At 40.0% G+C, this 27,816-nt stretch overlaps 1 protein-coding gene across 1 annotated transcript in view; it reads right to left on the bottom strand.

Moving 5' to 3' along the window:
* Nucleotides 1-27,816, bottom strand: part of LOC141800569 (plectin-like) — a 192,729-nt gene that overhangs the window by 69,747 nt on the left and 95,166 nt on the right. Inside the window, exons 3-6 of the mRNA XM_074683178.1 lie at nt 10,049-10,110; nt 4,266-4,355; nt 1,453-1,530; nt 1,241-1,333 (exon numbers count right to left, since the gene is read on the bottom strand). Coding sequence (XP_074539279.1) covers nt 1,241-1,333; nt 1,453-1,530; nt 4,266-4,355; nt 10,049-10,110 — 323 coding nt within the window. The remainder of the gene's footprint in view (nt 1-1,240; nt 1,334-1,452; nt 1,531-4,265; nt 4,356-10,048; nt 10,111-27,816) is intronic.

The raw sequence follows: 27,816 nt of genomic DNA, 5'->3' as shown, positions 1-27,816 counted from the left end.
GAATCAGTGGACACCCATGATTCACATTTGTGTGGATTTTATCCTTAAACACCTCCATCAGTACTCTGCTGAGAATCCAATTTTCATGAGCAGTCTAGCAACACATCACATATTTATAGGTTACTTTAATTTTCATTGCCTCTGACTTTGTTTAAGGATACAGGGTTGTTTTTTCTAGCCTGAGGAGACAGGGCTGTGGCTGTGGGATCAAGTTAACTTTTTATTTGGGGAATTAAAGGGCGTGGATGATGAGTCACTGCCATCAGATCTTCCATCTGTGTATTTCTCCTCCTCTTATACCTCTGCCATGCAAATACAAAGGTATTCTTGAACGTAGTAAATAAATAATTTAAGTTTTTATTTTTTTTCCAGGAATTTATTCTCCCTGTTCTTGTAGAATTATGATGCATAATGGATGTTTTGATAATTTAGATGTACTTTCAGAAAGTTTACACAATCTGTTTATCAGTAAATTAACTTAAATTGGGATAATCATGATGCTGGATTCAACACTAGATAAAGTTTAAAGGAGGAATTCACTCTTTCTTTTGATCGCTATGACTCATCACAAACCACAACCAGTCATTATCTCCTCTATTCCCTGAAAGTCTAAAGACTCTGGGAACACTTTATCTGAGGACTCAAAGGTCCCATCACCAGATTACCTCACCAGCTTCTCTCCCTTCACACCATCATCTCTTTTGTTTCCAGTGTTTAGCTTCAGCTTTCTGCAACCCGAGCCTGAATCATGTGATATTGAAGGGTGTGGCGCTGCCTGTTGGGCTGGTACCCAGGGATATCTGTCTGTCAGCTCTTGGCATACACATGAAAAGCAGGAAAAGGCCTGGGTACACGGGCTGTGGCTGGGAGTGTAGCATGACAACTCGCTCGACAGTCAGCCGCACACACCCTTCTCTTGGGAGTCAGACGGCGTGACTCATCCTCACACACCCTGGCAGTGTTTCATTTCTTCAGACTGCTCATACATGATCTTACTGTGCTCTTAATCCTCCACTGAAGTGTTAGTTTGTTTTAACAGCTGTGAATGTGTTTGAGAATTAGGTGGAATGATCATGTGATATTCAGAAAATGTGGTTTTGCAGAGGAATTTTTCGAAGAGAAGAACCCATTGGGATTGGTTCCAGGCAGATGGGGAAACAGCAGCTGAGAGGTGCAGATCCCAGAGACAGATGGAGTGAAGGATAATAAAATTAAAAACAACACTGACAGCGGAGGAGACCTGGAAGTGCAGGATGATGGTCCATATTAACCCCAGAGTGAGCTTGGGGTTTCCATCCGCTATGTCATCGTTTCTGATGTTGACAAGCTTGACCTGAGAAAACAAAACAACAACAGTTACACTGATTCAGTCGGTACACACAAAGAGATAATGCACTGTAACACAAGGCATTTAGGCATTTTAAGGTATAAGGTATTTTCTATGTGACTTACCTGCCGGTGTTTGAGGAAGTCCAGAGCAATCTGTACATTCTGCAGCTTGTGGAATCTCATGCGGCCTTTCTCTCTCGGCTGCGGAGGAAATAAAGAGATAAGATTCTGTTTCATGACCCCAGACTGTAAACGACATTCCTTTTGTACACTTATTGTAAAAATGAAAACAAAGGGAAGAAATAAAATATTTTAGGGATGCACAATATTATTGGCACAATATCGGTATCGGCTGATAAAAGCTTAAAAACACGTTTATCGGTATTGGCAGATATGAACATTTCTGCCGATAGGCACAGCCGATAAGGTGCTATTCAGTTAGGATTACTATTATTTTCCATCTGAAAAATAAGCTCCTTAAATAAAATGTAGCACTTCATTTATTTGCACTGCAGAGCTCTGTGTCTGTCACCAGGTTGTTACAGTAGCTCTAAAATAATCAAATGCAACTTGGTTATGTTTAAAAATGCATTGTACATTTAAAGTTCATGTGATCTAAAGACATTATTTTTCTCTATTTCAATACTGAATGTCTTGAGTTTGAAAAAATAATTAATTTCTTATTTATGGTAAAATCAAATGTTTTTTGTCTTGTTTTATGTGTGTTTCTTAAACAAATAAGACCGTCACAATTAGAGTAACATATAAATTCCAGTACAGGATAGACTTAGCTTTCTTTACAGGGAAAAAAAACAAACAAACTTGTGATTATCGGTATCGGTATCGGCCAACAGGGGTTTCGATATATCGGCATATTGGATATCGGCAAAAATCCAATATCGTGCATCCCTAATATTTATTTGAAAAGATGGAGAAACTAATTGGATGGACGACAATAAAAGCATAATGTCATAAACAGATAAAAAATAAATGTGGAAATAAATGTTAAATTGTTTATTTCATTATCAGGACATTAACTGTAACAGATAAGGGTCCATCTGTCCTGCAGATGATCTGACCTGAAGCTGGATTTTACTGAACAAAAAGGTGAACACGAAGGTCAATGACTCCGCCCTAAACACCTGAAGCAATCTTAAAGCCAGCTTCAGCAGCAGACTTATCCATCTGCTGCTCCACAGAAAGATACAGGCGGTCTTTATTTACTGCACGTCAGACTGGATCATTATCATTCTGCACTAACCACACAGCTTTTTCTAAATCTGCCTGTTTGTTGTCTAATGTAATACGTTTTATCAGAATCTAACTGTAACATGTTTGATGAAATACTGAAAGATAATCCCACTGTAAAATAATTGCAGCAGTAAATATTAATTTGTTGAACTACTGGGAAACACATTGAAGCACATTGAATTAATCTCATAAAAGCATCAGACAGACCCACTCTACTTATTTTGATCTGGCGTGGCACAGGTACAGACTGCACATGATGCTAACTAAACGGAGCATCACATTAAATTGTTGAACAAACTCTGATACAGTCTGAACTCTGATGCATCCCCTCATCCAACACGTCTCTTAATAATCCTTATAAGATGTCATGAAAGTCTCCAATAATGTGTTTTTTTATGACTTTAGTATTCATTTTGTGAATTACGGCATGATTTTTAAAGTGTTTAGCATTAATGTGTTTTTATAACCATATCAAAAAACACATTTTCTTCCTTACTTTTTTTTTTCTATTTACAGTTACTTCCAGAATCAGAAACACTTGATTGATCACCGAGGGTAAATTACATCTGTAGCCATTAGACTGGATATGTATATATATTTGTAGACATGATGAGTATGACTATGTGTTCATGCCTTCTTGTTTCATATTGGAGTCCTGTCTTCTTCTTGTACTTTCATTTTATTAATCACCATAACCATAATCACATCAACTAACTCACACTGGCTGAACCGGTCACATGGTTTGTATCATTTAAATCATCTGACTGCAAATCAAGACTGGTTCATGCTGTAAAAGATTTATTGATTCCGCTGAGCTCCAATTGAAAAATTAAAGTAAATCAAAGGGACAAGAAAAAAATCATGATAAGAGGAAGGAAAAAAAGGCAACAAAATGCTCGACTTGCCATGGAGCTGTGTTTATCATGCACAGCCAAATATTCAAGAGAAGCACGGATGAGTAAAATGATTAAAAGAAGGGGATGTCTACTGTAATTTATGAACCCACTCACCAACCGAACGCTCCTGACCATATCTCTTTCCCTCGGCTAGATCAAGAGTAAGAGCAATGCAAAGAGAGGAGTTCAGACATCAGCACACACAGAAGTAAGAGAAAGGCAAAGGAGGCAGTAGAGAGAAGGAGAAGGTGTTGGAGTAGTAAAGAAAGACAACAACAGATCTGATAAGAGAATAGTTCACACACAGGCCAAAGAAGAGTTAATGTTGTTCAGGTGATAAAGATGCTGAACTGGAGCTGGTGAAGGAGCGATGAGCCACAGCTGCAGAGAAAAGCTTCAGGACACCAAACAAAAAGTCCTGCTGCTGGTTTCTGAAATGAGCCTGATCAGTCAGCCATCAGCAGAAAAAAATACAAAAGAAACTTTCAAAAAGTAAACAGCAAGCCAGAAACTTGAGATGGAAAGCGATTAAAAACTCTAAAGCAGCCAACGTCAATTATTGAGCACTTGAAGAAAGTTCAGCTCAGGTGAAGCCTTTGACTGACTCACTTGGTCTGACTGCTTACATTTTGTTGCCACAGGGGTCATGTAACTGATTCTCAAACAGGTGATTAGTCTGGATCAGCTCAAAGAATGGGGGATGACTGGGTGAAGAACGTAAAGCTTGTGCGTGTTTGGTTAAGGGTTAAAAAGGTTAAAGGAGCAGGGTCAAAATGAGTTGACACTCACCAGTTTTTCTCCAGAGAGGACCTCCAGTAGAGAGATCAGGTTATGTCCATCTCGAAGGTCTTCATACAGGTCTGTGACACTACGCTGTGACTGGAGAAGTAAAGAAAAAGTTCACGTTAAAAGGATTCAATATTCAAGTAATACAAATAAAAACTATATTGTTTTTTTCTGTTGAAGTCTGTACCTAATAGGTTGCATTTTATTCTTACCAATAAGAAAAGATCAGCCAATTTCTGCAAGAATTATCTTTAGAAAGATGCTTATCAAATGACTTGATGTTCTTGATGTCAGCATCAGATGGATAAATTAATTATTTTATTCATTAAAGGCCTGACATTCCTCATTCCATAGAATTTGCCATGACATTCTGGTGCTCTTTTTTAGGGTTGTGAACAAACAAATATGGCAGATGGCATCTAAAATGAAGTACGGCATTATTTTGATTAGAATATGGAGCTTTAGTTTAGCCAGGTAAAAGAACATGTGCATGACCAGCACAGCCATGTGGATGTTTTCTGGTAAGGAGGAATCAAAGTTGGGGTTGCTAGCTCTGCTATTGTTAGCCACACTCTTTATACTCTGAGATCTTGTTAATTAAATCATGCTCGATGACAGTCTCTTGATTGTTTTCTTGTTAAATTAAACTAGTAGACTTATAGGATTCCCATTTCAAACAACTGGGAAATAAGCCAGATAAACCCGATAAGATGTCTGATATAGAGCAGAATTAAAAAACAACATCCCAACCAAGTGTAACAGAGGCCCTTTAAGACTTTTTTCCCCAGCTGTTATATAAGCACTCCTCAGTAGTACAACTCCACACAGGTGAGGAATTCATCGCTGTGAGCAGCACACTCTGGATCCTGCTCTAAACACCAAATTACAGCAGTCACAGAAAGGAATAAAAAAACAGATGAGATAAATAAAGGTGCACCAGTGACCTCAAAACGACTAAACACAACAACGCAGAAATGTTTTCATAACTCTTTTAAAATTCCAAACTGAGGTGTGGTGTGGCTGCAAATCTGACAGTGAATCAAGAGAGAGGGGTGATGGGAAGTCTGGTGATGGTGCAAGAAAACAGGGAGAGTCTGAAAACTGAGGGATAGCACATGCATGACCGGACAGACACTGAGTACTTACCTCTGCACTATGATAATGCTGAGAGATCAACAGGGATCAAAGATGGAGGAATGAGAAGAGATGGATGAGTGACGGAAAGAAAGGACACAAGTTAGAAAGGTAGGATAATTTGAAGAAGGGAATAAACATGGAAATGGGAGGAGTTATTGAAAGAAGATCATAAAGAAGAGACAAAATGGAAAAAGAGAAAGAAAACTGACACAGAACAGTTTATAAGTTGTTTCAATTCAAAGACTTGATGTAAGAGTGTGTCTGCTCTTGAAGGTGAACAAGGCCTCGGCCCCGAATTGGAATGAAAGTAAATTTCCCCTGCAAGTCACAACAGTGTCGGATTTATGTTGGCAAGACTTTCAGCTCATAATGTAACCTCATGTGTGCTCGTTCCAACCTGCAGAGACAAGACTGAAGCTCTGGGGTGGATCTGTGCGAGTGGGAGAGGACAACACTTCCACCACTAGGGGGCACTGTCTACTCATGTTAATGACTTCTGACTGTTGTGTAACAGAAATCAAGTAAATGTTGCTACTGTACTTATTTTTGGAAAATATTAGCAACTTTGGGAAGGAAACTCAATTTGTATGACGATAAACCATCCCAACTGAACTTTTAAAGATGTCATTGTTCATTTCCTTTGTTTAAACAATGATTTAGTGCTGAACTGGAAGTCTGTGTGTACTCCTGAGCCATCTATCAGCACCCTGAGATTACTTTGCACTGACAGGCGGTGGTCTCTCAGGCTCTGCTCAGACACTCTGTCACTGCTGAAAGGCATGTCTTGCTACAAATTGCCCTCTCAGAGCTGCTTTGTAAACTTTTCCAGGTGAAAACGATTATCACACACGTCTGAATAGACAAACTCTTAAAGCTTCTTACGTAACTTCAACATCTTCAAGTGGAGCTCTGAGGGGTTCTTTAATTCAAAGGCAGGTAAGTCATGATGTAATGAAGTTGCTTTTATCTGATAAGATTTGGCTTCAAAGAATCGGCTTTTGTGCTACTGCTGCTTTGGCATTTACGTGTGTCTTACACAGAGAAAAAAAAAAGAAAAGAAAAAAAAAAAGATTTGCTGAGAAGAGGAAACCACACGGTGCCCTATATTGCTTTCATGGCAGCACCCAACCTACACTGTGAGCCTGTCAGGTTAGTCATCAAGCTATTAAATCAGTTTTACATCACTTTAACTTGAGGGGAGCAGACTTGCAGAGTCAGGAAGAGTTAACGCTTGCTCCTGCAAGGGTGTTCCTTGTAATTTTCTCTGCTTTTGAATAGCTGCAGCTCGGGGGTGGGAGGTTCCCTGTGTTTTGGTTTGATGCTGCTCTTAGCCAATGGACATTTTTTTCAAAGATATAAATCAGAAGATTTGTTGTTTGTTTATCTTTGATGGAAAAAAAAGCTTTTTTTTTTTTAGCTTTGAACATTTTCACATTTTATTGTACTCTTCTAAATTAATGAATACAGCTACTGAGTGTTTACTGTGTTAAAAAATGAATTATGTGACACCACTGAAGTTTAACAAATGAAGAGTTCATTTGCAAAAACAGATAAACGCCGTTTTGGGAAAAAAATGAGCTGATGCATGTGATCTACTCTTTGTATTGCATTGTTTACAAAGCTGAAATCCATTTTGGTGCAATGCCGATCTCTCCTGTTGGAAACCGAATCAAAGCTCATGTTTTGTTGCAGAAACCGCTATGCGCCACAGCTGTTTCTTTTAAAAACGTTTCCTTTCTAAAACGGAGTTATCTGCTTTTGCAAATGAACTCTTCAAATTTAAGTATAAGTTTGATTACTGATGAAAAACTACATTTGTGCACATAAAAACTTGTAGATTAAGACAAAATGTTTGTAAGAGTGCAATTCAAGACAAAATCAGGGAGTGACTAGTTCCCATGAAGCATGGGTAATAAAACAAATCCTGTGACTGTTAGTGAGGACTGAGCAAACTATTTCTGTAAGTTATGTGCTATTTGTACCCAGTGTATTAACAGAATTAACATCAATGTATATTTTTATAACTTATGTAACTTTCCCTCAATGACAGATTTAAGTTTTGACCGGCCATGCACTACATGTGCAACAGTAGACCCTCAGCATCATAAGGCCACAGGGCAGAAAGTAGAATTTGCCTTTTCAGAGGCAGCTAAGTGACTCCAGATGTTTGTGACTCACCCTCCACACTAAAGAGGAACTACCCTGTACGTTCACATGGTGTAGTAGCTAAATATATTGGCACTGCACATTCATGGAAAGGAAAACATGCTCTTTATGCTCATTTTTCCCCCTTGTTCCATTTCTGAAAGTAAATTAGAAGAAAAAAAATGAATGGCCCTGTGTTTCAGAGTGCAAATACAAACAATGTGGAAGCACTTAATGTCGTAAAGTTGTAAATGTGCTGCAGCCAATGGGAGTTTCCTTGAGGGAAAGGGATGTTTTACAGCTCTGTGGGAGGGGACTTGTGTTACGGGGGATAATTTTTCACTCCTAATGAGGAGCTCCAGAGTGAGGAGCATTGCCTGTTTGACTTCACCCCCATCCTGACCTGTTTACCTTGCTGACTGTGTGATGCATTGGAGGGCTTTCAGGTCAGGGGAGTGAGGTAGGTGAGAGTGGATGGATGGATGCTGTTGGGTACATTACGCAGCCTCTCAGCTGGTGACAGAATGGACTTCTGGTGGGCCTCCCTATCACAGGGGACGCTGGCAGAGGAGTGTGATGATACAACTAACTCACTCATGTGAGTTTGTGGGAGGGCTGAAAGATGTTAACTGGAGAGTCCTAGAGGTCATCTACAATGCATGGGTGTGGGACTTATTACATTAAGGACTGGGAACCTGATGAGACAACTGACATAATTGTTACACGTAACAAGCTTGCTACTGGGTCATTCTGTTCAAGGATTGATACGTTTATACTGGCATTATGTCATAAAACCTGCAGCATGTCAAAACATTATCTCCCTCACATGGACATCATTTCCGATACGTAAGTGTAAAACAATAAATCAAAGTTCTTGCCAACACAAATAAAAGCCGAGCCCATGCTCTGCGCTGGTTCATAAACATGGATAATTCTAAATTCTAGTTACCTCAATGTTCAAGTTAAATTCATATACTTAAAATAAAATTAAAACAGAAATTTAAATGTCAACTGGACTTGGGAGCTTTAAACTATTTTATTTTTTTATTTTTTTATTTTTGCTACCACCTTGTATTTCCTTTGTAGTCAGAACTGACCATATTTGGACAAGATTGTGACTCATGAGAGTTAGGTGTGACCAACCAATTAAAGCACCACATCCTATTAAGTAGATGAGCTCACTTCAGTGAACATCAATTGTTTATTAATTAGACTGAGAGAATAACTTTTCCCAGACTCATTGTTTACTGTCCAACGTCTCAATGTAGGACAAGCAGAGGAAGGTAGACAAGATCGACTGGTTGGCTCAAAAAACATCAAACGTTACGTTCACGTTAACAGTGAAGACTGACGGGATTTTTTAAAGGCCAGTTTGTGTGAGAAACCAAAGCAGAATTTAACCCAAAGAATGGAGGCCTATGCATCGGTGTTACAAACTGAAGTTCACTGAGTTTCCACTAGAGGCTGCAAACACACCTATTAGCAAAACCCCTCACCTTTACAGCAAACATTGACGTTTACAGCCTGGCGCAAAAAGCTCATACTTGTTTACTCACATCATACAAGGTTAAGTCTTTTATTTATCAGAGGACATCAGGGTTATGAGTTTTAAAGGCTTCGGGGTATTAGCTAAGTTGAGTGACAAGTGGGTACCTGATAGCCGTCAGTGTGGAGGCCAAAGGCCCACCTCAACTCAGCTTCTTTGTATTTGTTTGAGTCAGTATTTCGAACCACCATCACTGGGCTACAAAGCTCTGCCACACAAACCATTGCGTAATAAAGCATGATATGCTGTTTTACCAGAGAATTTCTATTCTCAAAAAAATTGCTTAAAAAATCTCAAAATGCATCAATTGCTGCAGGCACAGCTGTAAAGCTTTGAGTAAGGGACAAAATTAGCTAGATTACCCTGCAGCTTCCTGTCGCTCAAAGCACCAATGCCATTAATTACGCTTAACTTTGATAGAGATAATGAATGTGGGTTGTGTAAAACTTCATTCTCGAAACAGTTGTAATGAGTGGATTGTAAATTCAATTGTTCTCTATGAAGTTTAATTTTTTTTTTTTTTTTTTAATAAGCCTCAAGTGGACAACTTGGGAACGGCAGTTTTTGGCATCTCATCCCTTCTTTAATTTTCAGCTGCCAGGGTTATCACTATTTTGTAACATTGATTAAAGAATCAACACATTCCCCTTGTGGCTGTAATCAGTGGGATGATTCATCTTGAGAAAATTTGCTGTTAGCTTGTAATATCATTAAGACCTGGATGAAAAACAAGGAGTTTTACTCTTTGATCTCATGAACTTTTTATTGACTGCTTTCTTGTGTAATGATTGGGAAAGTAAAACTCTTTTTTTACCCTTGGTTGAATCCTTTCTTTTTAACTTGCATGTGTGTACCTGATTCGTGTTGAAATGAATATGAATCATGATACTGTGGGCAGGTGTGAGCATGAATCTAAGGAGAAGAAGAAAAAAAGTGAAAGTCAAACACAGGTCCTTACCTTTATTAAATGCTTGTTCACCCATTTTGTGAAGGTCTTCTTCTGTACTCGATCTCGCTCATCTGTAAAACAGAGAAAACAGTGTTTCAGATATTTATCTACGTATTAACATCCACGTTGAGCTAACAGACTCATCGCTGGGTGGAAAAAAAAAACTCTCCACTGTGCACGCCTGCATGTGAGTCAGACCACATCAGAGCTCATTCATTGTCAGCAGATGCACCCTTATTGTCTCAGAGACACTGTATTTGTCAGGCCATGACACCGCTGCCAGCTTTGCTCTTACAGACAAAAGATTCCCTCACCAAATGTCCTCGATGAGTGAAGACATGCTGTGCGATTACCACAAGACCCGGCTGGTTTAACTATTACAGCGCGATTTTCTGACAAGAAACAACAAGATCGTAGAGAGGAACACACCCACTAAAACAACAAACCTGCATTCACCCACCCAGGGATGTCTTTTTGGATTCAGGTGGAAAAAAAATGCCACAAGGTGTGTCAGTGCAAAATTTATTATGGACACATCAGCGTGTTTTCAGCTCTCTGATGTGGACCCACATGATCTCAAGTTTCACAAGATAAAAAGCATCACTGTGAAACCGAAAAGCAAAATTCAAACACCTTTAATATTTCCTTTACACCATCACACACTTTTTTCTGCTAAGGAGTCATCCTTCACTGACCAACATGGTGGTCATCCCACTCAGGTGCCAGAGTGAACTCAGGACACAAACTCAAAGTCCTCTGTCTTATCACTTTCACAGGAGTCATCAAACTGTCTGCTGTCTGACACACCCTGCAGGGAGCAGCACAGGGCACTGATTCAAAGCTAAACTGACGCCCACAGGCTACATTTGTTTTCTCAGACGGGTGTCAGCGACTACTTCTGCAAACGTGTTATGGTACTGTGCTGCCATGGAAACCTCACACGGAAACCACAGACCCTTAACCTCCTCGTTTATCATTTAAACCTAAGCTTTTACTTTGCAATCCTCGTGGTTCTATTTTCTGTCAGGAGGTCAAAAATGTCACCCTGAGTGGAAGCGTGATGACCGGTGGGGGTGTCGTTAAAGGATGAAGTAAACAGAGGTTTCCCGGAGGAGTTGCACCTTGAACCACCGGGTGTTCTGAATCCTGTTCGCACCACGTTGCCTGATCAGGTTTCAACCACTGAAACTCTTTATGGAGCTGTTCGCTCTTTATAAGCGAGGGACATGTGTGTGTATGAGGGCCAAGGGAACTTCAGGATCAAATGTCAGCAGAAACAAACAGATTGCAGTGGAGTGTAAAGTCTACAACAGAGAAGTGCATGGAAGCTAATAGAGGAAAGCAGAGTAGCTTTGAACATTTGACCACTTTGCAACAGCCGCAGTTACTAATAACAATGCAGACAGGACGGTGTTTAACATGAGATCAAATACAGAAACAGTTTGGATATTAAGCTCCACCATCACTTTTTACTAATGCATTAATAAATTAATATCACAGGATTATATTCAAACCCATCCTACAGGGACAGTTATTTATTTTACTTGCTGACTTAAAAGACTTTCACTCTATCCACCAATGGTAAACAGTTCCTCAGATGTTAAGATCATTATTGTGAGACACAAGAGAAGTGCAAACAGATAATCACAACTGCAGGATCAGTTTTTGCCAATAAGGTTACCGCCCTTTAGATTACTTAATGGTGACATCAGGAAGAAAAAATAACCCTGCATTTTTAAAGAATTCTAGTTAAGCTAAAGATTTTGATTCTAAGTTTTCAGGAAGTTTGACGAGATTTAAGAAGAAATGGAGAAAAAATAGATTAAAAAAATAGAGGAAGAAAATGTAATACATCATACACCCTGGCTACAGTACAGCAAAAGGGAAACTGTCTGTTGCTCCTGTGAGTCACTCACCCCAATACACACACTCACACACACACACACACACACACACACGCGCTGCTCAAAAGAAATTGTGAATGGGCTTTGCTGACCAATACAAAGTGAGGAAGTTGCTGATGCATTAGGAAAGGGGTGTATCCTCTTGGAAGTCAGTGTTGAGAAACACCGGACAGTAACTCCAACGATGAACACTGTCACTTTAGATTAGCTCCATATACAGCTACTAACTATGATATGAAATACAACTTAATGGAAAAATTCAAGCAACAAATCCCACTAAATACTCCTCAAATGGTGCAAACACCGATAGCACTACACCTGTCACCTCTTTATAAGAAAAAATACTTAATTCTTGTCCAGCAGCGATTAACACCAAGAAGAACAAGCAGTTTAAGAGTGACACCTCCAATTTAGCCAATTTCTAAAACTGCAATATCGGTACCTTTTCTGCCGTCGGTAGCCTTCAGCATCCCCTGGTAGTACCCATCGTCTGAGGGCATCCTCTCTCTGCCCATGCTGTCAGAGGAGAAATTCCTGTACCTCTGCTGCTGAGAGTTCATTGTCACCGTTTGTCGGCACACGCAAAAAAAATCCTAAATATCCTTGATGGTTTTCTCCTCCAATGGCAGCTTCTGCTTTTCTCGCTCCTATCTGTCCCTCTGGTCCTCAGCTGGTCCCAAAGTATGCAGCCCTGTGGCCAGCGCTTCACAAACCTATGATTTCTCACTCTCCTTTTCCTCCTCAACCTCCTCACTCCCTCATTCAGATCGACTCTGCCCTTCTTTTTCCTCCTCTCTTTTTTTTCTTCTCCTTTTTCCTCCGCTCACTTTATTTCTTTCGTTACAAATGGTGCCTGTGGGCTACGAAGTCTGGGCCTGTCCCTGAGTGATGTGCGAGTGTGTATTTAGTGGCGTTAGTGTGTGGAGGACATAGTGGGTAGGGCTCTGAACACACCCCTTCCTCTTACAGCGCGCTGTTTCGCCGAGGCAAGGAGGAAGAGGAGAGGCGGAGTAGGGCAAGGTGTGGTAACCTGCATGTGCTATAACCTAATCTCCCCGTTTGCGCAAGACACACAAGCTGAGTCATTAAGAGCTCTAAAAAAATCATAAAAGACCATGCTGATAACTTTTAAACTCAATTAAAGTTCCATTAAATGCATCATTAACAATACACGATAGATTTTCAACAAGAGCCTCTGAAAGTAAAGCAGTTTCACTCTTTACATTCAAACCGTGGCGTATACATTCACATTAACTCGCATTTCATGGTTAATCATTACCTCTTCAGCATTGCTCAGACTTTTCACAGTTAAAGTTACTCAGTGTCCAAAAAAGGAGAAGAAAGGGGGAGGAGATCAGTTTGGGAAGGGCTTCGTTGGATTCTAAAAAGTGATGAATGACCACACCCAAAACATCTCTGATTCACACAGAGACACTCTATTCAAATCAGTTCAATCAAAGTAGAAGAAAGGCTACTTTCAGCACTTTTTCTGAGCATTTGTTCAGATTTATGGGACATTTTGCTTTTACCTCTGTAGGTTGAGCTTCTTTCTTTTGAGGTCTTAATGTTTCGTAGCCTAAACGATCATTTCCTGCTCTGTGGCATTTGATCCAAACAAATTAGAGAACACTAGATGTATCACATCCTGTTAACAGTGTGTTGGTATTGTGGTGCAGGCTGGTTACCACGAAAAGCAAAAACTGTTTAAGATGAGATCACTGGATGTTTTTAGTTGAACAATACAAACCTGTCTCAAGATTTACACCCTGATATTCAACTTTACAGAAGAAAAGTACGCTTAGGATTTTTCACTCAGCATCTTGTTTAGCTTTAGCATTAACACAGCAGCAAAAGTGCAGAAGCTGTAGTCCTTAAAGGAGGCCAAAGTTTGATTTCAACCTGCAGGCTTTTGCATAATATAATCCCTCTTGCCCTTGTTCCAGCTCCCTACACCATCCACGGTTTTATAGAGGCATAAAAAGCCCAAATGATACTTAAAGAAAAAATGATCAGAAACTTTTTTCAAAGTATTAGAATTTTTGGCAGCTGTTAAATTTCCCAATCACTTTTTACATTTTGTAGAGAGCTGATAATTTTACATACTATGTAAGGTGAGACCCAGTGGAAATAATATCCAACCTGAGTTTTTCAAGTCCAGCTTCAACATTTTTTTTAAGTAAAGCTCGGAGACACCATGACAGATAATCAAGCACAGAAAATTTTGTGGTTTGTGTGCTTCTTTCACCAAATCCAGATTGTTGTGTTTCTGATAGAATTTTTGTGCAGTGTTCATGCTGCAAAATAAATGGTAGTTTTTAATCTTTATTCTTGTTTATCAAAAGCTTCAAGGCTCAATTATTGTCCCTGTGCTGTGTTCTGCTAGCCGTAGGACAGGGTGGGTCCAGCCTCTGCTAAATCCTGCCCCTCCAGCCCTAAGGTGAGTGTATATCCCTGACTGACATCACTTCATCTGGCATCCCAAACTACTCTCTTCTTTAAGAGGGCTGGATGCTGAAGACAACCTGCACGAACATGAAGATACTTAATGTGTCAGTGTGAGTGTCTCTCTTGTGTGTGTGTGTGTGTGTGTGTGTGTGTGTGTGTGTGTGTGTGTGTGTGTGTGTGTGTGTGTGTGTGTGTGTGTGTGTGTGTGTGTGTGTGTATGTGTGTGTGTTGACTCACTCTGCAGCCACGTTAGCAAATTTGGAGACACACCTTTGTAGTTCCATACAATGTCTAGGCAAGCTGAGGAATTAGGGAGTGGTATGTGGGCAGGTAATTAAATGAGAAAAAGGAAAGGAATCACATCAAGTACAGATCTGACAGTAAAACACTCACAGGAGTCCACTGGGAAATATTTACAGCCCCCAAAAAATGTTTGTGTACTAGTTCAATTCATTAAGTGCCAAGGTGTCAGGCTTGATTGAACCACAAAATGTTAATAAATATTTAAGTTTCTATTCACTGCATAATACAATGGTATTTAATCAAAGAGGATATTAAAGGTTATCTGAGATGCAGAAGCAGCAGCATGTTGTAATGTATATCCCTGTCACGATCTGGCAGTGCAACATGAACTACTTAAACACCTACTTGGACTGCATCTCTTTCCCTCCTGGGAAACACAGGCAGGGGACCTGAGTGGGAACGGGAGAGGATGCAGAAAAGTGTGGAACATCTTAGTCATGAAATCTTTCCACCAAAAAGGAGACATATCATTAAGGTCTCAACATGCTTATTACTCTGTTCCCTCATCTGGCTTCATCAAAACCAGATGGAACACTCAGGCTTTATATACGAGCACCGAGGGAGAGCGCAAGCTGAAAATAGGAGGGGAGAGTGTTTTCTCTCCAAATGACAAGTTTGAGGTTTGATACTTTTTGGGGGTGTTGCTGTGACAAGGAAGTCACTTTTCCTCTTCCAACACAGATTCTGACCTGGATACAAATGATGGTGTTAGTTACAGTCATTGCAAAACTAGGCTTCTGTACGCTAGCTTCTGGTGCACTTCCAGTTAATTTTGAAATGTTAGCATTGCTAAAACACAGTGGTAGGTAAGGGGATGTACTGCTCACTATTAGCATATTAGCTTTGTTTAACAGATCATTTGTGTGCCAAAAGGAAATCCCACAGATGCATAACCTAAACCTAACTATACAGCATGCTAACAGTGAAAATGGTTTATTTCCCAAAAGCTAATCTGATAATTAGCTTGTGCTATGTCACTTCAGTGCTTGAGGCTGAAAACCACATTAGCCAAAAACTAAAAAAAAACTCAAAAACTGTAAAACTCAAACAGCAACTAATATTTAAGAGATTATACAAGTTTGTGCATTATAGGGATGGGTACCTTTCACATTTGAGACAATAAGGTATCAACGCCTGGTACCTGTGATTGATATTGGTACTCAACGGTACCAATTTTTGGCACTTGGATCGTGTTTATGTGGTAACAAATATAAATTTATTTCATAAAAAATTCTCATTTCTTTTCAATGTAACATATTTATTCTTCAGTATATAACCTTGCAATGCTATGTTCATGTACAGCATGGAAAATGGCCTACCCTTCCACCATCTCATAGTCACAAGGATACATCTAGAAAGTTAAACATAGTACCTTTTGATTTTAATTGACTCTGTACCCGGTACAAATTAAAGTACCTTATTCAGTAACCATCTCTAGTGCATCAAAATTAAGCAGATGCTAAACTTCTTCATACCAAAGGAAACTTGACACCTCATCTTCCTCTTTTTATTCATTCATTCCTCAACATGACAAACTTCATCCAACTTCTTTAGGAGAAGCCAGTTTCAAATATTTATCGCTCTTCTGGTCAGTCCTAAAGGCTTATTACTATATGGTTTTAATACTTTCTGTTACTTTCTGTAACTATCTGCTGAAACAGACGACAGCGACACTGTGGTGCCCATACATCTGTAAGACCTATAATACCCACAAACACATGGTTGAGCTTGCAGGCACTTAGGGCGACAACAACCTATATTTAAGTTCTAGGAAGTAGTTGCCAAACAAAGCAGACAAATAAGGCAATGAAAGAATTTTAAGAATGGGTCATTATGGTTTTTGGAAGTACTGAACTGCACAGCAAATCCAGGGGTTTACACAGAGGGAGGGTGGACAACACCTTTCATTGTGAAGGATCGGTAAAGCCATTGAAAGGATTTGCTCTCAGAGGTAAGCTTGCTATCTCCCTCTCCCTGTTTTTATCTCTTCCCCTCCATTAACCTCAACTCTGCTCTACTCTGCCTTGGTCAATTAAGGTGAAAGTGGAGGCTTTTGATGCAACATCTGAAAACCACAGCACACAGGAAAGGAATGTTAATAAAAGTAGGAGAAGCCTAAACACACCCTGGATGCTCACCTTAGCTGTTCTGTAAAGTGGAGGAGGAGGAGGAGAAGTAGGAGGAGGAGGAAAAAGTGGGAGTGGGAGTGGGGAGCTGGCACCAGAATAACAGGGGATCATATTTCTGCTGTGATGAGCACACAAAGAAAAAATAAGGTCCTTGATAACACTTTCCTTTTAAAGGTAGGGGCTCATTTAGATCAAGAAACACAAACACACCATCAGTGGCGCCCTTCTGTTCAGTGAAGTAAGTATTAAGATGATTGAGGCTGTGTGACTGGCCATCACCAGGGCTGAATAAATCAGGGAATGTGGCTCTTTAAAAAGAAACTAAATTAGGCCAGGGTGTCTCATTGCTTTTACGATCTTTATGTTTAGATACTTATATATAAACTCATTCAGCTGCACATCCAGTCTATTCACAGACATGTCAGCTGTATCTGTGCCATGATAAATGGACCAATTACGTCCTCCGACCTGACAGCAGACATCAGATAATGTTGTCACAGTCAGATCCACTGATGAAGCCGTAAACCCAATTTAACTCAGACTCAACAAGCCTCTGGATTAGACACAGCAGCTGAGTTTGAAAATAGCTCTGTGCTCAGCTCTGGAAGCCTCTGTGGAAAGCCCCACATCTGGGATTGTGTCAGATGCTAATGTTTCATTTGGGGGATTTCAAATGCAGCATTGAGAGGGGGAGACGGCTGAGGTGGCTGCTGTTTGAGCGGCATGGTTTGGAGCAGCATGTGTCTCCCTCTGCAGGCGAAAGTGAGGAAAGGCAAGTTGAGAGTTGCAGGAATTTTTTTTCATTGCAGTTTTGACAATGAAAAGTGATTGAGGTGTTTTGCAACATTTTATTCAAATGAAACTCAAATGTTAAAGCTTTTTATAACTTTTTTCCCACCTCTGAAACTGAGGAAACATAATATGGGGTATAACATAATTCAGTACTGACACATTATACACTTTTGGCAAGCTTCTGTTACTAATAAAGAACTTTCAGAAATGTCAGATGACTATACCTCATGCAAATACTGTAGATTCCCTGTTTCCCTCGTGTTTTATAATACGTCATTCACACTTGTGGGACTTCTACGTTATCTCACCCATGACAAGTTTCCCAACACCAACTCAAATGTGGAACCTGAGCGGGGTATCCATGACAACAGCTGTAAATAAACAGAACCATGTGCTGCAGCCACTGTGAGTGACTCTTACTCACGGCGGTATTTATAGACCGAGGAGTCTCTTATAACGTATGAAGGAAAACACCGGCCTCCACTTCAACACGCTACTCTCTGGAAGAGGAAGGAAGCAGTGAATCATTTTCACCACAAGGTAGAGCCAGAGCTCAACCACGCCCATGTGCCTCAGACTCTGCAACTGAGATGATGCCGCTTTACAAATCACTAAGTGCAAATCTTTGCAATGGTTTCTTGCAGAAATAACTTGCAGAAACTTTTGATCCTCTGAAACTCAGTGTGTTTTGAAGGTTTGATTTTTTTAATGCAGTATTTGAAATGTTTAGTGCAAATAAAAAAATGCACATAAAACGATTGTCATAACTAAAGTTTTTTTGGGCACCACTTTTCAGAGCAACAAAATATTTCTTAAGACCAATTGTAATGGAAAAATATTAATAATTTTTTGTATACAAAGACATGACAAACCCCAAGTAAATATGTGCTCACTAATATCCCATCTGTCAACTTGTGAAATCATCAAATAGGTGATTAAAGAAAGATCAAGTGACATGCGTGTAGCCATGATCAGACTTATTTAACCAGACTGTTGAGTGAGTAATGGGTGAACGTTTAAACATGTTCTTAAATTAAATGTTAAGTCCATCAAACATGACTTTCATAAAACCTGACACTCACAGGGTGGACATGCTGCTCACTGTCTAGACCAGAATGTTTGGCTGTAAACTGTAAAGTCTTTTACACATTAACCTTTGCTGTTATCTGAAGCTATTCTGAAAAACTGCAAGTCTTGTAAATGAGACGACCCAAACTTTTATCTATAAACATGTTTCAACTCCTGACACAGACAGTTTCCTCAGGAATGTCACCTCCCCTCATCATAAGACAGGAATGCTAAAACTGTTTTAATGCACATGATGCGTGACATACTTTTTAAATCAGATGACACTTTATGGGCTTGATTTAAGGCATGAGAAGCAGCCAGAGGCACATCAACACACCTCGAGATGATCCAAGTGAAAAGGTTTTTTGAGTGTAAATATTAAGACCTCATTTGACTTTTAACAACCTCTATTTGCTAAATAGCACTTTAATGCTTGTTTGTAGTATTTGTTGTGCTGTGTTGTGTTTCACTGTTAAGACTTAAGGATGTATTGTTTGAATCTGTTATTATTTATATCTCTCTCTAATGATATTAACTCAGTTATGATCTACCAGGGGATAAATATGATAACTAGCCTCATGGCAAACTCTGGCACATCTCAATGGATGCTACGCTAAAATGTTTATTGACATGCATAGTCTTTTTTAAATAAATAAATAATTTATAAACAGGTTTAAAAAAAAATGAATCCTCGTTTTTCAATTGGTTTGGTAAGACTTGGTAAGACTTTCTTTTAAAATAATGAATGAAACCGACTGAACGACTGAAAAATTTTGAAAATAAATTAGATAATAGGCATGCTTTAATGTGGTTATATTGTTGATATATATCAGATATTTGCCTCAGCTCAACTTTAAGGTCTGCACATGTAGTGGAACCACTGACTGATCGAGAGACCAAATAGCTTCTATACAAGCTACTAAGTAAGTGCTGACCACCTTCAGTTACTTTACAGTGAATGCCTGTGTGCATTTTTTCCTCTAAGACAATCCTTTTGTGTCAGGAACAAACTGGTACCTTGTTTTCAGCTTTGAGTCCATGTGTTGCTCAGACTGCTTCAAAGAATTGTGATTGCAGTCAGTTCAGTTGTAGAGCTGATGTGGTGGATTTGCCTGTCTTAGCTCTGTGGATTTGTCTTGTAAACAAACAAAGCTTTGTTTACACCCACAGGTTCTCACCAAAATGCATTTGTAATCCTGAGGTCTGTGTCGGGAACATTTTGTTTCCTTAAAATAAATATGCAATACACACTCTGGATGCTTCAACTCTTCCATCAGTTACATCTAAGAAAGCTAAAAGTGAGTGCAGTGCAACACCTTTGTTTTCCTGTTATCATCACTAACTGTTGATTAGTAGATTAACATGAGAAATTAGAATCATTCAGCTAAGCAGGTCATTATACGTTAGCAGAAACACAAGGACAGAGACTACATTAACCTGGCTCCACTCCCTCTGTATATGACTCTGGAAGTTACACCCATGCCCATGCTCTTTCACCCTCTAATATAGATCTGTGAGGTGTAACTCCTCCCTGCCAAGCCCACACAAATTTAGGTCTCTCCACTCACCTAAACAACACATCTTACTGTACAGATATCTGATCCTTTCTCCATAGCTCATCTCATGTCGATTAAATCCCTCGCCCTCCTTCCACAATGAAGCCATTATGAGCCAGCTGAATCTTCCCCAGTAGCCCTCTATGTTCCCGGCTCACCGTGCCAGCTGGTGTGAGGGACTTGAAAAAGAAACAGGAACCACTTTCCAACAGGTGAGAGCCGGTGAGTTAGCCCTGCCCCCCTTATTTATGGACTCAATGAAAGATAACAGGTAATGCAACATTACTTTCTTGATCTCTTTGCCCTTGTTTATTTTACTGTGTTACGTTACAGTGCAACTACCAGCACACCCACACATACACACTGTGTCAATGATAAATGATTAACCACTGTTTGTGAAGTTACATTTTTTCCAGCCTTCTTTTGTACTGTGAATGAACTAGACTTAAGTGACATGGTTGATATTAACTATGATGCAAATCTGACTTTTCATCTATCTACCTCTTGGTCTGATTATTTCTGAAATTTTCCCACCATCAATGTTTGTTTTTCCATCTTTGCTGCACAATCACTGTGTGGTGTTTAAAGATGCTGCAACGGTTCGCTTTTTCCTTTCCTTCACTATAAAAACCAACAGCCCCAAAAGTTGCAAAATGATTGATGTGTTAAACCACAACTTAACTACCAATAATTAACCCTGACTGTTTTAAGATCACTGAGGAATTACTATACATCTGCTCAAAGCAACAGTCTAGTCCAGCTGACACAGGCACCCACTGTCACCAGTCAACTTTAAGAAGTGACAATTTACGACGGGGCACAGCTGAGCTCTTCCTTGAACACATTTAAAAGGGAAAGTGACCTAAATATGCCACGTTCTCCTCTTACAGGACACTGACCTGTGACCTGGGACCTTACAGGATGCTCTCTGATCTTCTCACGTCACACTGAACACAATCACTCAAAGAACCACATTTGTCGCTGAGCTGCTCGGTCGTTGAACAGCAGATAAGACTGTTAATGGATGCCTGAAAACATGGGCATGTTCTTGATGACATTCACTTATATACTTTGGTATAATGGTACTTAAGACTTATTTCCTGGTTAATGAAAAACCAAACTAAAAAAAGTATGATCAGTGCTTTAAGGGTTGTTAGCTCAAGTACACACCATCACCACTGTAAACATTTAACCCCTCTGCTGTGATGGGACTATTTCCAGCTGCCAGTACCCTTTCCAATCCTCACCATATCATACTTTCCCCTAGTGATTCATTATAGCACTTACAGTACATTACCAATGGCAGAGTATGTAAGGCTTGCATTCATTGGACGTTCCATTCTGAATGTTCACCTGTCAGTGTTTGCTAGGAGTTACAGTCTTTACAGTGTTGGATAAATGTGTCAAATCTGACTTGGAAAAAAAAAAGAGTTGATATCAGTGATGGCCTGGCACCAAAACTGCACAATGAAGAAGTAAACCAAAACAGAGCTTTATAATGGCACAAAGTCCTTAAAAACCTGAATGTAAGACCAAGAGTTGACTGACACGGACTGCATGATTCCCACACACAGTTACAGGGGGTGTAGCCTCTTTAAGAATTGAGAATCAAACTATAGATACCAATGATGTAGCTACAAGTCAGAAATGGGCATTTCTAGATGAAATACTAAAAGTTTACTTCTGGATCTCACAGCACCACTCTTGTATTTGAAGGGACTGTTGCTAATGTTGTCTTCTTTTTTTGCTATGCAGTTACCATTCTTTCTTATCCTGCTATGCATCACGCCCTTTCAGCCACGTCTGGTGGATACACCATATAACAACCCAGCAACAGTGAGGATGGTACATTACAGTTATTTAAAGAGATAATCTATGTGATAGTGTTTTTGATATAGTAATTAACATTGAATCTTTCAAAAACATTGACCACCCTAAGCTACAACATACCAATACTTAAAAAGCCCACTATGTTTAACGGTAACATTGAATACTCTGGTTTCACCCACACTTGGAGCTGTTCCCAGCAGCAGCTTAGATTAGATTTGCATACAGATGGGAAAACAGACAGCTTGATCAAGAGTCAGCAAAAACCACCTCCAAATGTTTCCACATCTCCTCTCCTGTACTTCTCAACAAGAAAAAAGGATTAAGCTGAAAATGTCACGCCTTCATTTCTGTTCTTTGAACATGTAACAATGAGAATCTGCACAGTAGGAGTTTGGTTAGGTGGATGTACTCACCAAACTGCACAGATATAGAAAAGCAGATAAACAAATATTGCAAACTGACTTAAAAAGTCACAAATAAAATGTAACTTTTATTATAAAAGAACTTTTTTTTTTTCCTACAGGAAACTGATCGCTACATAACCCTGTGGTCCAAAAGTAACATTCGTATACAACATTTGAGCTCCTTTACTTAAACAACTCGTGCCACTGTTTACTACATGCATCAGTCTGAGGGATTCCAGTTGTACTTTCTGTAAACTGCATATTCTGTCTGGATGTGTTTCCATGGCCCCAGAGCTGCTCATAAATTAAAATCAGCCCTAAATGAGCTTCCTGTTTGAGCTCCATGTATCTTTCTGTCTCATCAGGGTTTTTTCATTCCTCCCACGGGGCATGAGCTCTGTATCTGAAGCCCCTTTGGGTTCCTTTGAGCTCCTGAGACAGACCTTCTCTGTTTATGTAATGACTCATGCCCACTGGTTCACCAGGGGTAGCCACAGTGGTGTAGGCCGTCATGGCTGTTCAATACACACTCATGAGTGCTGGAAAAAAAAAAGCACACACACACACACTGGTGTACAGTAAGTGGTGGCTGTGCTGCTCCAGAGCAGGAGTCATGGTTGTTTCCAGGAAGAACGCTGGTTTTTCCACAAACCAGGCCAAAGCCAAAGAGCCAGAACGCAACCGCCACGACCTACACGGCTCAGAGTCTCACATCTAAAAGGCCTGAGTTTGATAATGTGTGTGATGAAATGTTACTTAAGGCCTCAGCAAAATCACAGAAATGAAGAGTGAGCTTACTTCAGCTAAAAAGAAGCACCTGTTCAACCAGCGACGCCTAAGAGGACTGGCTATGAAAATTCTTCACAGACCACCTCTGCAAAGGAATTTATCAACCGATTAACAGCCTGGGAGAAACCAAAACAACATCATGAAGCATAAATGTCAAGACAGAGGTGTGATCGCTGAAACACTTGGACTGACGTGTTGGTTTGAGTGAAAGGAAATCTGCTTCCTCACAGCCCATGAGGTTGATGCTCCATATTTGTTGCTCTACAAAGAGAAAAAAATCATGAATGAAAGGTCAAAGTTCAGCTTGGAATGCCGACTGATGCGCCTTGTGTCTGACAAAAGGTATTTACACCCTAACTCAGCCGCCCCCTAACTCTTGACCTTTTGTGCTAACCTCATTTTAACACAGCCTGAGGGAGGATGTTAATATTCATGATCCCACCTCTGCAGCAGCCAGCATTCACAGTACGAAGCACTAAACGGCTGTAATAGTGAAACCCTCCTGCTGAGGAGCTAGTGAGTGTATGGAGGACAGAACTGTCATCATGCAGAATGAGTGCCAGTGGACAAGGGACAGCTAAGACCGGAAAGCCCCGTGTCAGGCCTGGAGTGCAGAGCAACAGATCAGCAGTGACGGCAGCTGCACTAAAGTCCTCAGTATCTGTGACAATAAAACATTAGCAGAGGAACATTATAATGTCAGGGTCGGGTAGAAAGCAGTTCATAAGCTCATGGTGAATGCATGTCATCCGCATCTAGGGTCATGTCCTCAGTATATAAAAGCCTTTCAGTTAGAGTGTATCATAAAATGATAATAAGGACGACACAAACTTATTCTTTATACACAATTGAAATGATTAAGGTTCATGCATCAGTTTGAAGTTATTGGCATGTTAACACTGGTTACTATCTACATAACACTGAGTTATCTATAGTGACTACCACTGCTATGCTCTACTAACAGGATGTAAACAAGCACAGATAACAGATTGTATCTTTTGGGAGAACTTTGATCTCGAACATAGAACTTCAGTTGTATAAAGACTGAGTCTGGTTAACTTAGCATAAACACTAAACCGGAGTCATGCTAACCCATTTGAAATGATTTACCTGCAGATTCCATGATCCCTTTTTTTGCTGTTTTAAATAAAATGTCCTCAGTTTTGACTCTTCTTTGAGTGTTTTATACTCTTGGATTAGTTCAGGGTATATGCTAAAATCCTGAGGTTGATTTCAATACCTTTTTAAGACTTTTTCAAAAACCTTTAAAAAAGTTTTAAGACTTCATCGCAACTTTCAGTTGTTGGCATCCACTTTTTAACAGTTATAGTTTACATTTTTACAGAAATGATGAAAGCTAAGGAGGAATAAAGCTTGAAAGAACAAATAAAACTAAAGGCAGGTTTATCCACACTCCCTCAACAAGAAACAGCAGTTATTCAAGGCCAACTTACTAAAGAAAATGAGAAATTATTTAATCATTTTTAAAATTTAGGACATGTGCCGGAGATTGTGTGATTTGCTTTAATGTTGTACTTATTTTCTCTTTATGAAACTAGAAATGGCATTTGTTTATAGCTGGTGTTTATACCGCTCACAATCCTTTTTGTTGTATTTCATTGTAACTAGAGTCTTTATGTATTATTTTTATTTTATTCTTTTTTCTTTTTGTATTTTTCTACTGAATCCACAATTTTCCAATTTGGGATCAATAAAGTAACTCTATTCTTTTCTATTCAATTCTATTTTAGAACTTTATCGGCTGAATGTTTAACGTCCCAATCAGGGGACAGTTGCAAGGAGGAAAAGAAATATTCATGGATTTTTTTTGAGTCGAGGCTTGAATAACTATGAAACTTAATACCTCATAAAACCACAATTAAGACTTTTTAATACTTTTTAAGGCCATTAATTTTCCCAAAATTTATTTATCAACTTTCAATACTTTTTAAGACACCCTGTAGTTGGTTGGTCCAAAGGTAAATTTCTGTTTAACTGAGCAGGAAATACGACAGTTTGGACTAACCCTAAAAACACCCCATGGATTATTCCATGAGTGATATAAACAACTGAGCTATAACAAAGACTCACATGAAGTTATTTTAGCAAACAGATCGATGTCTATCTGCAAGGCTGCGACTGTTGGTGGGTATTGTGCATGCAAATTCAACATCACTCCAGGGTAAGGCCAAAATTAAGTCATCAAAGGTTTGCCCCTGAGCAGACACACTGATCCAAGTCTTTTGTGAGGCTGTTTGTTCAGTGGCTGGCAGATTGTTTGAGGACTGGCAGTGCCTCCAACCTGGCAGGTGTATTAAACCAGTACTTTGAATAAGCAACTCATCTTACAGCAGAGACACTAGAGCATGCACACACACACACACATATATCTGATCCAAAGCCAAACTTGACTAGACAGGTTTGGGAGGGTCACTGTGAGGCATTGTTGCAACTGCATCCATCAGGGAACAAAAAGCAAGCTAAGTTAGGCTCAGCTGAAAACAGTGAGTTCTGGGCCATGCAGTGTGATATTTCTGATGTTCAGAGTCTCAGCCACCAACAGCAACGTTGAGCCAAACAGGAGGTCCCCCACGCTGTCCGTGTGTAATAAGGGTTAATCCCTTTGCAGCTGCAAGTAAAAACAGACATGCCGTGACAGTGGCACAGAAAAGCCAGGTGGCACCTTTGGATGGTCAGGGTGGCAGGTTTCAAGGTTACACATGAACGTGACTAATGCAGGGTAAACATACCATGCTGCACGTGAAGCTGGATGTAAGCCTATAGGCCGACTGAGGTGACCTTTATGGATGAAGTGTCATAACAACAAGCATCAATATAGAAACTGTGATTGACTATTCTCAAACACTTTGAATGGTAAAACAAATGACAGCACCAAAATATTTTTTAGATTTTAAGTTAAGCAAGCAGAGGAAGAAATCAGGTAAAAACTCCTTCTCATCAAATTACAACTCTTTGCTCCAATATCCATCAGCTTTCTTACCTTTCCCCTTGTGTTTTCTCAAACGCCAGAATAAAATCAGGGTGACCAAGTGGCCCAAAACCACCAGGGCGGGGAAAGTGGGTCCTGGGGGGCTTGCAGGCATTTGTTGGGAGAGATAGAGATAAGACAGCGGGGATGTGGGGACGAGCCTGGGCCGTATAGTGACAGGTGGGCCCTCGCAGGGAGGGGGGTTGAGGGGAGTGGGTGTGGTAGGGACATACTTAAAAAAGGACGCTTCGAGCAGGAATTCCTGCTGTTTCCCCCCCCCCGCCCTGAAGCTAAGCTATTAGAGCTCTCTCCTTGTCTCATCTGCCTGTCCTGATTTTTCAGCTGTTTTCACACACTTCACTAACCGCTACAATTCACACAACAAATATGCATGTCATCTTTGTTTTTTGGTTTTCAACACTAAAAGTGACAAAATATCCTTCTCACTTTCCCCAATTTTACCTTTATCAATTCATTAGTATCACTCTCTGTTGCAACATCTTATCAGCAGGATAGAAATGAGCTATGCTGTGTGTTCTTTGCTCATTTGAAGCACGTCTGTGACTCATTGCATCTTTTGCAACAACCACTACATATTACTGAGAAAGATGCCTGCTATCAACATTCTTGGCAGATAACTAATTTCAGGAGAACAAGGTCAAACCCAGAGAAGCAATGGTAGGAATGAATGTGCCGTAGCAAGATAAGTCTGCTTTTCTTTTGTTTGTACTCTATCTATTAATCTGGCTAACAGGCTCGCCAGCTCATACTCTAATGACGTGCATGAGAATTAAAAACATAGCTACATCACTGTCACATTAATAAGGAATTAAAATGAAAACTTACAACCTGTGGGAAAACTACAACAACAGATTCATTGTACAAAGAGGAGGATATTAGGTGGTTGTGGTTTCATGATAATCTGACATAGCCCCAAAACACACACACAAAGCCGTCTCTGATAAACACAAACAGAAAACGTTTGAGTAAATGAACACTTTGTAAGTTTGCCTTCCTTGTTGACACCCATCAGGAATCAGACTGACAGGAAAGACACCTCCTAAAGAGGGAGGGGGGCTGACATCGCCCCTCTCGACCTCTGCCCTAGCCCACTCTTATCGACATAGCATCAAATAAAGGAAACTATAGAAGGCAGCCAAGCTCACTCATCATTCAAGTGAGTCACATTGTGGCCAGGTTTAAATATGGAATACACTCCACGCTGAACTAGGTGAAGGCTGCTGTGTTAAATGTGAATGTGTGTGTGTGTGTCTCTGTTGTGTTTGTGTGAGTACGCGCACCGAACAAACACAACAAGACTTCACGCAGAGTGTTTGGCAAAAACACAGCGACAGTCATCCGCCAGACACACATACGCAGTTAGACACAGACAGACACGCCACAGCAACCCCACTCTGTGAACCTACCAGGTATGATCTTCATCTAAGAGATGGTACAAAGGAGGAGGATGAGGAGGTAAAGGAGAGCTGGACAAAGGGGGAATGAGGAGGACAGGAGACGCTCCTGTTTGTTTGCTCTGAACTGCCCTGTTTCTCCCCCGTCCTGAA

The sequence above is a fragment of the Halichoeres trimaculatus genome, unplaced genomic scaffold (assembly GCF_033239565.1).
Source record: "Halichoeres trimaculatus isolate MK-OKI-2021-1 unplaced genomic scaffold, fHalTri1.1 fHalTri1_scaffold_12, whole genome shotgun sequence".
Lineage (NCBI taxonomy): Eukaryota > Metazoa > Chordata > Actinopteri > Labriformes > Labridae > Halichoeres > Halichoeres trimaculatus.
This window is presented reverse-complemented; position numbering and strand designations above follow the sequence as displayed.